A 15,093-nucleotide genomic window follows, 5' to 3' on the forward strand; every position below is an offset into this window, starting at 1 on the left:
ACATATTCCCAAACAACCAAGTGTTCCGTGGTCACCACTTTTGTGCCATGCTATAATCCTGAGATACGAGCGTAATTGCGCCGTTTATGTTTCTTCTTCCGTGAATACAATATTAGCGTTATGGAATAGATTATTTTTTTCTTTGTATATCAATGAATCTGACCAAAAACGTTTCAGGGTGATACCAGTTTTGTGGTTGCTATAACCAAAAAGATTCTGATTTCGATGAAAATTTAAGCTTTAAAATACATATAAATGAAATATTTGTTAGTTCGTATTACAAACTCTCTTAAGGTTTGTTTACTGTTTCATTTTGCAGGGTACCTCCAAAATGTCATAGCTTTATATTCATGGCTCAAAAGATATTAACTATATTCTTATAAGCTGACAAAATGACAATGAACAGTAAAAAACACTATGATTATTAAAAAATACAAAAAATTTGAAGAAATTGTTAATTTTCACTTTCACGCTAATATTTTGAATGAATTAGCACATACAAAAGACCCTAGAGAAAATTTAACGCATCATGCTGATTCATCACACCGCGTTAAATACAAATCAACTTGATGGAACAATGCCATCTGGATATTTAGCTCTGAAAGCTCTCACAATATCTGGATCAATGAGACGAACACCATCTAATTGATTGCCTAAAGTAACCCTGCAATAAGAATAAATTATAAATACGTTTAAAACATCGCTCAAATTACAATGAGCAAATAAGACGAAAAAATAAAGATGATACGGTTACAGATTAAATCGATTAAGTCTATTAATTACGTAATAACTAAAAAAAGTGTACTTGGGTTTCAAATTATTTGCATCACTCATTTGTTAAAAACAATAATGAGCAACTTTGATATTGTTTATGGTGGTATTTGTGTTGGTTATGTATTGTGGTGTAGTTTATTTTGGCCGTGTTTAAGGGTCTAAGCCAGGGTTTCTTAAAAATTTTTCATTCACGACCCCATTCATTCACGATTTCTAGTTTCCTGGCGACCCCAAAAACAAAAAGTAAATCAAAAAGATCAATAAATATTTTTTGATGATTTATTTATTAGGTAATAATATACATGTACATGTGAAAATATATATCACTAGAATTTGTTTCCAAAACACCTCTAAATCTAAAATTACACAAAGAGTTGCAAAATTTATTTACTATAGTTACAAAAATAGTCCCTATTTTTCATCAAAATTACAAATTTTTGTTCAGTAGCATAAACGAAAGGGAATTCTGTGAGCGTCTTAGTTCACTCGAATATATTCGAATGCACGCGTTGAGTGGTAAGTATTAAATTAAAATTAAAGAAATTATTTTTAATAAGATGGATAAGCCTATTTTTTTTATTCCATAACAAATTAAATCTTGGTGGAATGTTTCATGCTGCTGGACGTAAGATCTCTTGAACATTTTTTATCAATGAACAATGTTGGGGTTTAATATGTATTAAAGCTGAGCAAGTAACCTAACACAAATATGTAGTGTTTAATGAAAGAAGAAGATTTAACGCCACATCAGCGATTGTGGGCGGTTCAAGTTCTGATCCAGAATTCAGTTAAGGGCTGTTTTGAAAACTCTAGTTTTGTGTCTGAATCACTCGAAGGAATAATGCCGTTCACCATATTCCTCTTGAGCCTTAAGGGACAGGCGATCAACCTCACTTAAGCCAATCCAAAACAGCTTTCGAATCCAAGCTGTTGACACAGCTTTCGAATCCTGTCTTAAATCAATATTTAATGTAAAATATGTATAGAACAGTGATTCTAGCGCTTTTAAGTGATCTACAGTAATTTATTCAATAAATATTTTAAAATGATTTCTCTCGGTTATAGAATTGTCGATAGTAAGAAACATTTCAAACGAATAATTTTTTCTACAATACTTTACCATATGTTGATATTCTCTTTTATAAGACTTTCAATTTTATTATTTGAAGCAAGTATACTGCATTTTTTTGGAGACACAAGTTTGAGATTGTTTAATTTTGCGAAGATATCTGACAAATAACACAACTTGGATAGTCATAAGTCATTTTGGAACATTTTCGTTTGGTTAAAAATATTTCAATTCCGTGCTTGAATAAGAATAATATTCTTAAACTTCAACTTCTTCACAACCTTTTTACTTTTGCATGTAATAATAAAGTTATGTAGTTGGAATTTGTATCCTTACAGACATTTGAAAATAAACGGCTGTTAAGGGCATGGCTCTTAATACAATTTATAATCTTAAAAGCATCCTGAAGCACATCGTTTAATCCTGGTGCTAAGTTTTTGCGGCAAGGGCCTTTTAGAGAATAAAGCAGTGAGTAAAAGTTACATGATCATAATGAGCAGTTGAAAAACAATTTCAAACTAACATTTTTAGATTATTATCCTGAAGCATATCGTTTAATTCTGGTGCTATTTCTTTTGCTGCAAAGGCCTTTTGGAGAATAAAGCAGTGAGTAAAATTTACATGATTCTAATGAGCAGCATGAAAAAATAATTTTTTTTCTTTTAATTAAATTATTATCCTGAAGCACATCGTTTAATTTTGGTGCAAATTTTTTTCGCTACAAAGGCCTTTTAGAGAATAAAGAGTGAGTAAAATTTACATGGTCATAATGAGGAATTGAAAAAAATAATTTAAAACCAATATTTTTGCCCGACATTTCTTTTACACCTTCTGTACATATTCAACAGCAATTTTGTCTTTCCAAACCTTCAGTATGAAAAATTTGTCAACTTTACAATATAATTACATCTTTCCCTGTAGTATGGTCTTTCATAGGACGAAAAAATAACAATTCTTCCTCCACGAATCTTTATAAATGTACCTGAGCTATACTAACATCGGAGCCAATTTAGTAATATCACTTGTTTTGTTCTACTGAATTGAAAATTTTGGGCTTTCTTTAATTCTTGTAACAAGTTGCACTAGTTGGTCCTGGTTAATATGAGACTTTCTAATCGAGACAGTGTTGTTTGACAAAGAAATTTTTTGAATATCATTAGCATATTTACTTTGATCTAGTATTTCTACCATTTTTCTACTAAAACCAGCACGCAACACAACATCTTCTCCAATAGTGAACGGCATTTTAGTTTTAGCAATACAGTATAAAACTTCATATAATGTTAGTGAATATTTTTCATTAATGGTCATAATATTCTCAAAGGATTTGAAGGAGTACTAGGGAGGGCTTTCACCGTATTTTTTATAAAAATTGCTGCGCAATTAAAATTTTTGAAGGATCAAATTTAGAAAAACATCCGTAATTTGGCGGTACAGAGGAGACTATAAAATTTTCCGTTGTACGTAAAATTACGTTACGTTGTACATAAAATTGTTCGTTGAAGGATATTTATATGGAGGAATTTTTTATGGGGTAAAGGAATTTTACATGAAAGAGTTAATATCGGATTTCCTGGAATTATTTAAAAAACAATAAGAAATTAACTAAGAAAAGCAAGCTGTCCTGTGGTGGCGCAGTGGGTTTGACCTTAGCTTGGTAATACGGGACCCAGAGATCGAATCATACTGCAGAAATGCACTACAGGGCCGACGCAGTGACCTCAGTAGTCAAGAAGCGTCATTAATCTGATACAAAACAATACAAGAAAAGCAAGCTATTTGACCTGAAAGTAAGCATCAACGTTAAAACGTAAAACGAACAGAAATTGTTACGAATGTGAGGGGGTTGCCTCCTCCTCAATTTCACGCTCTTTACGCTAAAGTTTTCTTAGAATTTTTAAAATATCTTATTGTTCTAATTAAACAACCCTTGTGTTTCAGGAGTCTTTCTTAAGTGACTGGAACACAAAGTCAAACTTTAGTGTAAAGAGTGAAGTACTAGGGAGGGGGATACTCCCTCACATATTTAATGATTTCTATTCGTTATAAGTCTTGATGTTGCTCCTTACTTTCAGTTGAAAAAACTTGTGTTTTTATTTAATCTACGCTAAAACACAACCCAAATATATAATTGCAGCTGAGGGCTACTGGAATATTGTGTGCAGTTCTTCGCATCCAATACCCAAAACTTTATTTTGGTTTATTGACATAAGAATATGTTTAATTCAACATGTGTTATATTTTAGAAGGTTTCATACTCTCTGCAGCCCATAAATTATTGCTGCTCAAACAAAGAGGTTGTTCATTACCGTTAAAATTTTGAACTGTAGAGCAAAATTGCTATCACTAATCATAAATCACTAATCATATTTTCTTTTTCGTACAATAAATGTTTCTTTTTCCAATACTTTGTCCTGCTTAGAAAGGATTTGTAGCATTATTGTCTCCGTCAGTACAATACTTATATAAGTTGAACCATTTATCCATGGCTAAAAACTATTTTGATCTCAAAATAAAATAAATATATAAAATACCATATTGCATATAATAATTGACTAATTTGTGAATAACGAGTGAAAAATGAAATACCGTTACAGTTAAACACTGACAATTGACTTCACTATACAAAGTCAGTAAACCCAGTGTTGCCAGAAGGTACAGAAGACAAGACACAGCCTAAAAAACAGTTTCTACTGTATCGGAGAACACAATCCCGCACATATTAGAAGAATTGACGAACAAAGGCCTTTAGTTCGACCTTCCCAGCCTTTTGAGCACACTGAGAGCATAGCTTCGTTAAGTGACGCGAAATTATTCGATTCAAATGATCCATGGATGCCAGAAAAAAATGATTTTTTCCCGAAAAAGCATTTCATGCAAAAAAAAAGCCAGATCACAATAAAATTATCCAAAATTTAAGCCAATGGATATAGTAAAAAAAAAATTATCACCATTCACCATCAAAATTAACCAGTCTGGGGAGAAATAAGCCAGTATGGCAACACTGAGAAGAGAAATAATGCTACAATAGTTCATAATACAGTCTGCATTATTGAATCATTGTCTCGCTGAACGCGTGTGCGCAAATTCCAACCTTTTTTGTGTGCAGGTTTGTGAGAGTAACTCTCCAAAAATACATATCTAGATGTTATAAAATCATGTATTTAAGTGTTTAACATTACAATCTTTCGCGACCCCAGAATGTTACTACGCAGCCCCACTCGGGGTCGCGACCCATAGTTTAAGAAGGCCTGATCCAGGCCAAAGAACGTGCTGAAATACATTTTGGGACGGACCAAATGACATTGGACTCTATAAATATTGTTGCGTCTAATGTATAATACTTTGTGATAGCATACTGGTTTGATGCTCTGCTTAGCAATGCAGGGCCCAGGGATCGATTTCCACTGCAACAAGGTTGGGCGGCACGATTACTACTTTTTTCTATCGCCATCTATCTGAGAACACTTTAAAGTATCGAAAATCCTTAGCAATTTTAAATGTACCAGAAACAGGTTGTGGGTTTAAAAGATTTTTGAACATTTTCAATAGACTATGCAGCGGTTTGAAGCTGCTTTTTTGGAGCCAGTTTCCTTGGTAAAAGCAGAAATCTTACAATGTTCCCTTTTAACGTCATCTAATGCAAAGAAAATTAATTCTGATAGAGAGCGTTGTTTTTAACTGACTAAGAGAGAAAAGAACCAAATGACGTTCTAATTCAATGAAGGTGGATCAGGGCAATCATTTGTTGTAACTAATGATATCGGCTGTAACACAACTAAGTTTTCATACCTTTACAGAAAGTCTGAATTTTGCACAGAAAGTCTGAAAGACAGAAAGTCTGAACGCTGACATTATGGAGCTGAAAACCCACTTCTCCTTGCACGGGAGTAAAATTGTATCTCTTAGAAATGTTTCTTAAAAAGGATTAAAAAGGATTTCTTCAAAAGGCTCGCTGTGATGAGCTTAAAAAAATGTTACTGGACCTTGAAGTTGAAGAGAGACAATTAAACGTAATTATTCGTGGTTTACCGTCCGAACGACTAGGTCAAAACGCTAAGTCTAATGTTGAAAATATTTCTGAAAAATCACTTGGCCTAGCAGCTCATAGTGTTCACACGAGAAAATGTTACCGTCTTTTAGATAAACCAGCAAGCAGGATTACTTTGCGCAAAAGGCCCAAAGTAAGACCTGTCCTCATCTCTTTACCTAATGAACTTGCTCCAAAGCGTTTTTAAATCCATTTCTAAGCTTAAAAGATCCGAAATACGTATTACAACATACCTACCACCAGTGCTAAACAACCTTCACAGCAATCTCTTAGTTGGAGGGAAAGAGTTACGTGAAAGAGTAAATGCGGTGAAAAAAAAAGGTGAATAACTCCTGTTAAACAAATGGGTGCAAAGTCTGGCTAGAGGTAAAAAAAGATGCTAATCTCAACTTGGAGAAATATGAATAATATTTATATATTCTTTTTGAATCAAAAAGAATATAAAAAAATTTGAATCAAAAAGAATATTTTTGAATAAAAAAGAATACAGTGCGCTGTATATGTAACTGTTAATATCGGTCTGATATCAGAATAACGTGCAGTGTGAAATGATCCGGCTATACATTTTAATATGATTTTAAATATAAAAGTTTTATTAAGTTTAATATTTCCCATCAAAGCTTACGAGGCTTGAAAATTTGCCTGATTTCAAAAAGGGGGTAACACCCCCTAAAATTCATATAATCTTAATGAAAATCACACCATGAGATTCAGCGTATCAGAGAACCATTGTCTAGAGATTTCAAGCTCCTATCTACAAAAATGTGGAATGTTATACTTTTTGCCAGAAGAAAGATCACGGATGAGTGTTTATTTGTTTGTTTTCTTCTTCCCAGAGGTAATCGTATTGAACCATAAATCGTAGGAGATCGGGAGAGGGCTCATTTGATCGAAAATCGAAAGTTCCAGTGCCCTTTTTAAGTGACCAAAAAATTGGAGGGCAACTAGGCCCCCTCCCACACCACTTTTTTCCCAAAATCGTCCGATCAAAATTCTGAGATTGCTATTTTGTTCAGCATGGTCGAGGGACCTACCAGCTATATCTTAGGAGATAACATCCCCCCACAGCCCTCGGGGAAAGGCCTTAAGTTACAAAATTTGCACATTGCTTACGTACAGTATTTTTTATTGGGAAGTATGCACAATTTTTCAGGTGGTGAAGGGAGGGCGATTTTTTTATGGGGGGGATTTTGCGAGGGGAGAATTTTCTACTGAGATGGAATTTCCCAGGGGATGAGCTTTTCAGGGGGAATTTGCCAAAGCTCCTACACGAAACTTCTTTATATGTCTTGCTTTATCTTTAATGACTCAATTTTACGCGAGGAGGTGTTAAGGGTAATTGTCTGGGGTAAATCAAACAGTTCGTGGTAAAGAACTGTAAGTAAGGGGCAATGCGGCTCAATAGTAACCAAACACTAAGAAACAGAGCTTTGATAACATAAGGTACATAAAAAAAATCGAATTTTGATGCTTATTCAAAATACGTAAAATTCATCAAATTTAAAGTTACCCGTCAAAAGTTACGAGCCTGAGAAAATTTGCCCAATTTTGAAAAAGAAGAGAAACACCCTCAAAACATTAAGTGATCTTATTGAAAATGACACTATCAGATTCACCATACCAGAGAACCATACTATAAAAGCTTCAAGTTCCTTTCTGCAAAAATGTGGAATTTTGCATTTTTTGCCAGAAGAAAGATCACGGATGCGTGTTTATTTGTATTTTTGTTTCTCCAGGGATGATCGTTTCGAATCAGTAATCGTAGAGGATCGGGAGAGGGCTCATTCGGTCGGAAATCAAAAGTTCTAGCATCCTTTCAAAGTGACCAAAAAATCTTGGAGGGTAACTAGCTCCCCTCCCACGCTCAATTCTTCCCCAAAGCTGCCTGATCAAAACTTTGTGATAGCCATTTTTTCAGCGTAGTCAAGAAATCTAATATCTATGTCTTTGAGGATGACTTGACCACCCAAGGTCCGCGGAGGAAGGGCTGCAAGCTATGAACTCTGTCTATTGTCCATATATAGCATTGATTATTGGGAAGTATACAGACTTTTATCAGGGAGGATTTTTCTGTTGGAGGGGTAGTTACGTGGGAGGATCTTTCCAAGGAGGAACTTTTCGTGGGGGAAGGGATTTTCCATAGAGGAGGAGTCATATTTCCCAGTATTATTCAAAACACGATCAGAAGCTGATACAGTACAAAGTATACAATACAAAAAAACAAGTTTTTTTCAACTGAAAGTAAGGAGCAGCATTAGAACTTAGAATGAACAGAAATTATTACATATATGAGGGGAGGTCGTTCTCTCCTCAATACCTCGCTTCTTACGCTAAAGTTTTTTTTAGAACTTTTAAAAGAGCTTATTATTCTAATTAAACGGCCTTTGTTATTTAGGAGTCATTCTTAAATAACTGGAACTTTAATAACTGGAATAAAGTTTGAAAAAAATCAAACTTTAGCGTAAAGAGCGAGGTATTGAGGAGAGGGCGATTCCCCTCAAATAAGTAATAATTTCTGTTCGTTTTAAGTTTTAATGTTGCTTCTTACTTTCAGTTGAAAGAACTTTTTTTTTATTCCTAGAAGAAATGCAGAGCAAACTGCAACTTTATTAGATAATATTTTTACTTCAATTAATCTTTTCCAAAAAAAGAGTTCTTCTAAATGATGAGAGTGATCCACTGTATTGTAGTGTCTGATCTATGCTTAAATTATCTCCCTAAAAATGTGATGAATATTAGAAAGAGGAATTTTAATAAAGTTGAGATTTTTAATCTTAAAAACAAGTTTCCAAGAATGGATTGGAATTATAATCTGGAATCAAAGTACCCCGAAGAGGCTACAGTGATGTTTCTCGAAAAAAAATTCAAAATGATTTAAATGAAGAATGTCCGTTTGTATCTCGTAAATGTAAAAAAATGTGACACGCCTACTAAGCCGCGGATCTCGCCAGGTATTTTGAGATGAATACACGTAAAAAATTCGCTATCAAAAAAATATGTTTCAGAACCAAATCAGGAGAATAAATCAGATTTTTTTAATTATAAAAACACATTATCAAAAATGATTCGTGATGCAAAAAAGCTATATTTTGAGGCTCAGTTTTTGCAATCACAAGGTAGCAAAAAAAAGGCATGGAGGTTAATTATTTCGTAAGTTGGGAAACATAAGAAGCCTTCACAACCAGGTGAAATGATTGGCCAAGATGGAATTATGGTATACGACGAAAATGAAATTACCGACATCTTGAATCATCATTTTGTTAGTATAGATGGAAAAACAGCAAATATATCATTACAATTGTCAGATTATGATTCCCCCCGCAAGTACCTGCCACTGCCTTTAAAAAAATCTACGTTCCTGTCTCCTAGAATTTTTTCCAGAATTTGTCCCACTTCTTTTAAGGTTTCAAAAGTTATTCTTCTACATAAAGGGGATGACCGTAATAATCCGTCTAATTACCGTCCAATTTCAATACTTTCGGCGTTTTCTAAAATTGTAGAAAGAGCATTATATAATCGGTTGTATAATTTTTTGAACAATCAGAATTGTTTTCAAAGCTTCAATTTGGCTTTCGAAAGGGATATTGGACTGATCATCCTATGATCATTGTTAACCAGTTTGTGAGTGATTGTCTTGACAAAGGAGAAATTCCTGCAAGCCTGTTCCTGGACATTCAAAAAGCGTTCGACTCAATTTCTAACCTTAATAATTCGGGGGCTTGTGGGAAAGTATTGGATTTAGTAAAATAATATCTTTCTGAGAGAACACAAGCTACTGTAAATAATAATCCTACTTCTTCTTCCTTTCCACTATCGTCATCGGTTGGTGTCCCTCAGGGTTCAATTATGGGTCCTCTTTTCTTTCTTCTTTATATTAATGATCTATGCTTTGCTACAGCATCAGCTTCTCTATATACACAGTTTGCAGATCGTACAGCTGCTTCTGTGTGTATATGTGTGGTATATGTGTGGTATATGAGCTTCAAATAAATATTTCCGATGCCTACAGTCGTATTTTGAAATGGATTGAAGACAATAAACTTGTGCTTAGTAAGAAAAAAAAAAACTAAACTTATTGTTTATTGTAGAAGTGGGTGCAGGTTTGCAAAATTAACATTTGCGTTATGCTTTCAGACAGTTTATCTTCTATTGAAAGAGTGAGAAGTATTCGTTATCTAGGTGTGGTTATCGACGAAAATCTTTCATAGGAGGATCACATCAATGTTGTTCGTTTGAAAGCGTCACGGGGTGTTGTTATTATGAGCCGGTTAAAACACTTAATTCCTTACTCAGCACTTAAATCACTTCGTTTTATTTTAGTACAATCTGATTTTCATTATGCAGGATTGGTTTACCTAGACACGTTTCAGTCTAATCTTATTCCACTTCAAAAGATACAGAACAAGGTCGCTCGTCTCCTTAACTCATTTCTACCGTCTCCTTCTTTTTTGCTAAATAAATCAGTTACAGAATCGTTATTTAATATGGTAGTTTGGGATGGAGGAGCGTGCGAAGCTGTGTTGGCCTCAGGTGGCTTGGTGCTGCGGTGAGTTGTTAGTAGTAGTAGTAGTAGATATTCCCCCGGTGAGTCTCAGTGGCTCAGTGAGTCTCAGTCTTCTATATTTGTGTTTAAAGTTAAATTCGACCGTGGATATCTTCCTAAACATTTTTATCAAATGAACCTGTATTCTTTATACCCCAAGATGTCCATTTTCAGTCGATCTGGGCCTCGTCTATTAATCCCTTTGTCAAACTGTGAGAGATCAAGATTTACAGTGAGGTATATGGTTCCTTTGATTTGGCCTATCTTTGTTGCATCTATAGTTGTAATGTTGTCAATTCCTGCCATTAGATATCAGCTCCGGACGTTGCTCATTCAATGTTTTAAAAATTAAAAAGTTATTTTGGTGCAGGATGGTGTCTTGTCATTATTTTTATTGTCATTATGTCATATGTCATTATTGTTATTATTATTATTTTTATCATTTTGTGATTGTTTGGATATGATCTTTCTGCACTCCCTGCTCACCGTAGCCTGATAATCGGTATTATTAAGTTAGTATTGTCTCGAATGAACGTGTGTTTGGCGGTAGGTTGGAGTGGCATGTCAATGTTATTTTTTGTTGAGAATTTTTTTTTTTCGTTGGTATACGAGCTGGTGGGGTATACAACCCACCAATGGAAAAAATGTGTAAAATTCTGTATTTTATTCCTATAGTTAAAAAAAAATCTTGAACCTTGACTCCCTGTAAAAACGTAGCAACTGAAACGTCAACTCGATAGCCTATGCGCCAGCATTGTCTATAGAGGACATTTTTCTTTTTTATTCAACGGACAACATTTCTTTTTCTTTTCTTTAGAGAATGTATTTACATTAGAAAGTTATATCCAAAACATAAACACAAGAATCTTTTATGTCTTTATCGCTTTTAATGGTTTATCGATCTATTTTATCAAAATAGATCGATTTCAGATAAAATATGTTTCTTTATTGTTTGCAAAAGCAGATCCAGAGAGCGCTTTCTATGATGTAAATAATCTTTTCTGTCTTGATTTAGCCGAAATATCTCTTTTCCGCATCTTTTGACGCAGTTCTATTAACAATTGCTTCCCCCATTTAATCAAAAGTGAGACAACAGTAGATACATTTAAAGAAAATGTACTCTTTTCAAAAGCAGCCTGTGTAAAAATGACTTTTTTACAGTAATAAAATGCTTTTACCAGTTAGGCTGCACGTTGTGTGGCCTCCCGAAAAGCTCTATTTTCCTAGTCCCTGGTGACAGCCTCTCGATTATCCCATATATTTCATCTGGTTTATGGCTCGTGGCTCTAACTTCTGCCACAATGACGTCACAATCTAAACCACGGTTTATATTCTTAGGATTTCCTTTCATTCCAACCTATAAAATTAATGTGTTTAAAAAAAGAAAAAAATTCTTAGGCATATATATACGAAGCAGATTAAAAAGCATTTTGATTGAACTGTGTCTTTAAAATAATCTTAGACTTCTTGGCTGCCTTACGGAGGACTCTCATGGCGTCATCAAAGTTTTCATGAGATCGGCCACCATAAAATGTATACCGCTCACACAAGAATTTCTTCTTTTTCACTTTACAGCAATTTTTCGTGGCAAATATCTGATTTAATCAGAGGTGGAGGTGAGAGCTTTTGTTTTCTTTTTAATAAAACTGAGGTGAATTTTTTTTTGTCTAACCCTTATTCTGTAACTAGGCAATATATTCAAACAAGTATGCATTACTATATAAGTACACGTTTATATACGGAAACAAACGCTGACATCGAACAGCCAGATATCGATAGCCAGACAGCCAGATAGCCAGATATCGAGCCTGGCCTTAGTAACACACTGAAAGGCCGACGCAATGACCCTAGTAGTCAAGAGGCGTAATGAATCCATGCAATACAAAATGTAGACACTTAAATGCGCGGAGTTTATTTGAAATTTTCCACAAGTCCTCTGCTATTGGCTGAAGCAGTTTTTATTAGTTAGTCTTAGATGACAATATTTTTTAGCTCAAACACTTATTTTTGTTCGTTGCATTTCAGTTTAAACAATGCGTCTATTAACAGGGCTACATAGGGAGGGATGGTGTATATTTGGTGAAAGAACGCATAAAAATACCCAAACCCCTGCCTTTCAGTCAAATTCCTGATCAAGATCATCTCCATCAGCATTACTTTTTAGAAAGTTATGATCCCCCCCCCTTCGGTCTCTTTTTATTGCCTCCAGACTTTTTGAGGTTTTAAATTCTCTCTATCCTACAACCATTTTATCCTATTTATATCACATTTATCATACATCCTAGTTTAACCAATCCTATATCCCACTTTACCCTATTTTTTACTAACCTATTAGTAAAGCCAAAAAAATAGATAAAACTGGGATACTCATTACATATTACAAAAGTTTTATTAAAATTAAAAAGAAACAAAATCTAGTCAGTCTTAATGTAAAGTTATTTTTTTCGGTTTTTATTGCTAAACACAGTTTTCAATCAACGTCTTTTCATCTACATTCGGCTAATAGAGCTCAAATACATAAGATGCATAAAGGCGGTTTGGACTTTATTAACAGGTTTATTAACTTTATTTACGCCGTGGGAAATAAACTTACTTTATTTGCTTTAGTATGGTTGCCAAGAACAATGCATTTTTGTTCGTTGCATTTAATTAATTCAGTTTAAACAATGCGTCTATTAGCAGGGCTACATAGGGAGGGATGGTGTATATTTGGTGAAAGAACGCATAAAAATACCCCAACCCCTGCCTTTCAGTCAAATTCCTGATCAAGACCATCTCCATCAGCATTACTTTTTAGGAAGTTATGATCCCCCTCCTCCTTTCGGTCTCTTTTTGTTGCCTCCAGACTTCTTGAGGTTTTAAATTTTCTCTATCCTACAACCATTTTATCCTATTTATATCACATTTATTATACATCCTAGTTTAACCAATCCTATATCTCACTTTACCCTATTTTTTACTAACCTCTTAGTAAATTCAAAAAATAGATAAAACTGGGATACTCATTAAAGATTACAAAAGTTTTATTGAAATTAAAAAGAAAAAAAAAATCTAGTCAGTCTTGTAGTAAAGTTAATTTTTTTTTCGGTTTTTATTGCTAAACACAGTTTTCAATCAATTTCTACATTCAGCTAATAGAGCTCAATACATAAGATGCATAAAGGCGGTTTGGACTTTATTAACAGGTTTAATAACCCGTGGACTTTAATCGGCGAAAGTTTTGCGTTAGAAAACAATTTAACGAATAAAATGCTTGCAAAGGGCAGAAATATAATTTTGAGTTTGCTTTTAACTTACTCAAAATCCTTAGCCATGTTATTTTACACCGCTCGAAGGAAAATACATAGATGCGCACACGGAAAACAGGAGATATGTTCCCATCCTGCAAGAGCCCCAAGGGACAAATAAGGATATTCAACTCCTAAAATATTTGTACACAAACGAGCCCTTTTTTATGTTTTATTTGGGTTAACACAGCATAACTTATACATATCAACTTATAATGAAGCTAAGACGTTGAATTCGATAACAACTCCTTTGTTGAAATAAAAACTTCTCAAAAAGAAAATGAGAAGAGAGAAACGAAAAAGGGAGTAACCGGAAAAGGAGTGATAATCAACAAAAACATTAAAAAAAATATTAGACTAGGCTGCCACTACAAGCTAAAAGAACCATCTTCTTTCAGCATATAATGCTCTCTTTACTATTTTCCGAAATTTAAAAGATTAAATACAAATTCAAGGTTTTCTAATGGAAAACTTGGCTTTTTGTAAACTTGTTCGCACTATTTTATAGTCCTGTTGCAAAAGTAGTAACTTTTACTACAAAACCTAAAAACACTCAAAATATTTTTTTAAAAGACAACCAAAATCTTTGATAAGATCTCTGAACTATATTGCCAGCTTGAATATATCTTTTATCAAGCCTGAATTTATTTTCTCTATAAAAGTATGAAAGAGCCATCCCAAACCTTATTTAGATCTGTTATCAGTGTCACTGAGTAGTTAAATTGCTACGGAACTTCATTGAAAAAAGCTCTTTTTTAGTATTTTCACTGAAAAAAAAAAACAACAAAAGAAACAAGCCACAGTACAGTTTCTGGGTATAACATAGCATTTGGTGATACTATTATCAAGTTAGATTTATGACAAATAGCTGAATTAGTGACACATATGACCATACAATTAACCATCTATATACACTACCATCAACAAACGAACCGTACAATTGCAGAGCTACGTCCGCTACTATAAGCTGAAAGAACCATCTTAATTAAGCATATAATGCCCCCTTTACAATTCTTCAGATCCCCACACTTTTCAATTTGTCGTCTTATGTACAAATATGTACACAAAATTCCAAATCAATACGTTACTTAACCAAGTTAACAATTAACTAAGTTCTTAGGTATGTTATTCTTTAACACCTTTGAAGGCATAAAAATGTGAAAAATGCTATATTCTTCCAAATATCACACAAATAAAATATAACACAACATAATCAGGATTGGGTATCGTTATGTTTTTACAAAAATATTTCAACTGGATCACTTGTCGTAGCACAGCTTCAAATGTTTATTACAATAAGAATTGCACAATTTAGGAAGATAAGCAGGAGATAGCACATTCTGACCGCGTCATATCTAGGGCCCAGGGT

At 33.9% G+C, this 15,093-nt stretch overlaps 1 protein-coding gene across 1 annotated transcript in view; it reads right to left on the reverse strand.

Annotated features, from left to right (window-relative positions):
* Positions 1 to 355: 355 nt before the first annotated feature.
* Positions 356 to 15,093, reverse strand: part of LOC136031384 (N6-adenosine-methyltransferase catalytic subunit-like) — a 56,110-nt gene continuing 41,372 nt past the window's right edge. The window contains exons 10-11 of the mRNA XM_065710906.1: positions 11,616 to 11,794; positions 356 to 664 (exon numbers count right to left, since the gene is read on the reverse strand). Of these exons, the coding sequence (XP_065566978.1) occupies positions 562 to 664; positions 11,616 to 11,794 (282 nt within the window). The 3' untranslated portion in view covers positions 356 to 561. The remainder of the gene's footprint in view (positions 665 to 11,615; positions 11,795 to 15,093) is intronic.

This window comes from Artemia franciscana, chromosome 9, assembly GCF_032884065.1.
Source record: "Artemia franciscana chromosome 9, ASM3288406v1, whole genome shotgun sequence".
Taxonomy (NCBI): Eukaryota; Metazoa; Arthropoda; class Branchiopoda; order Anostraca; family Artemiidae; genus Artemia; species Artemia franciscana.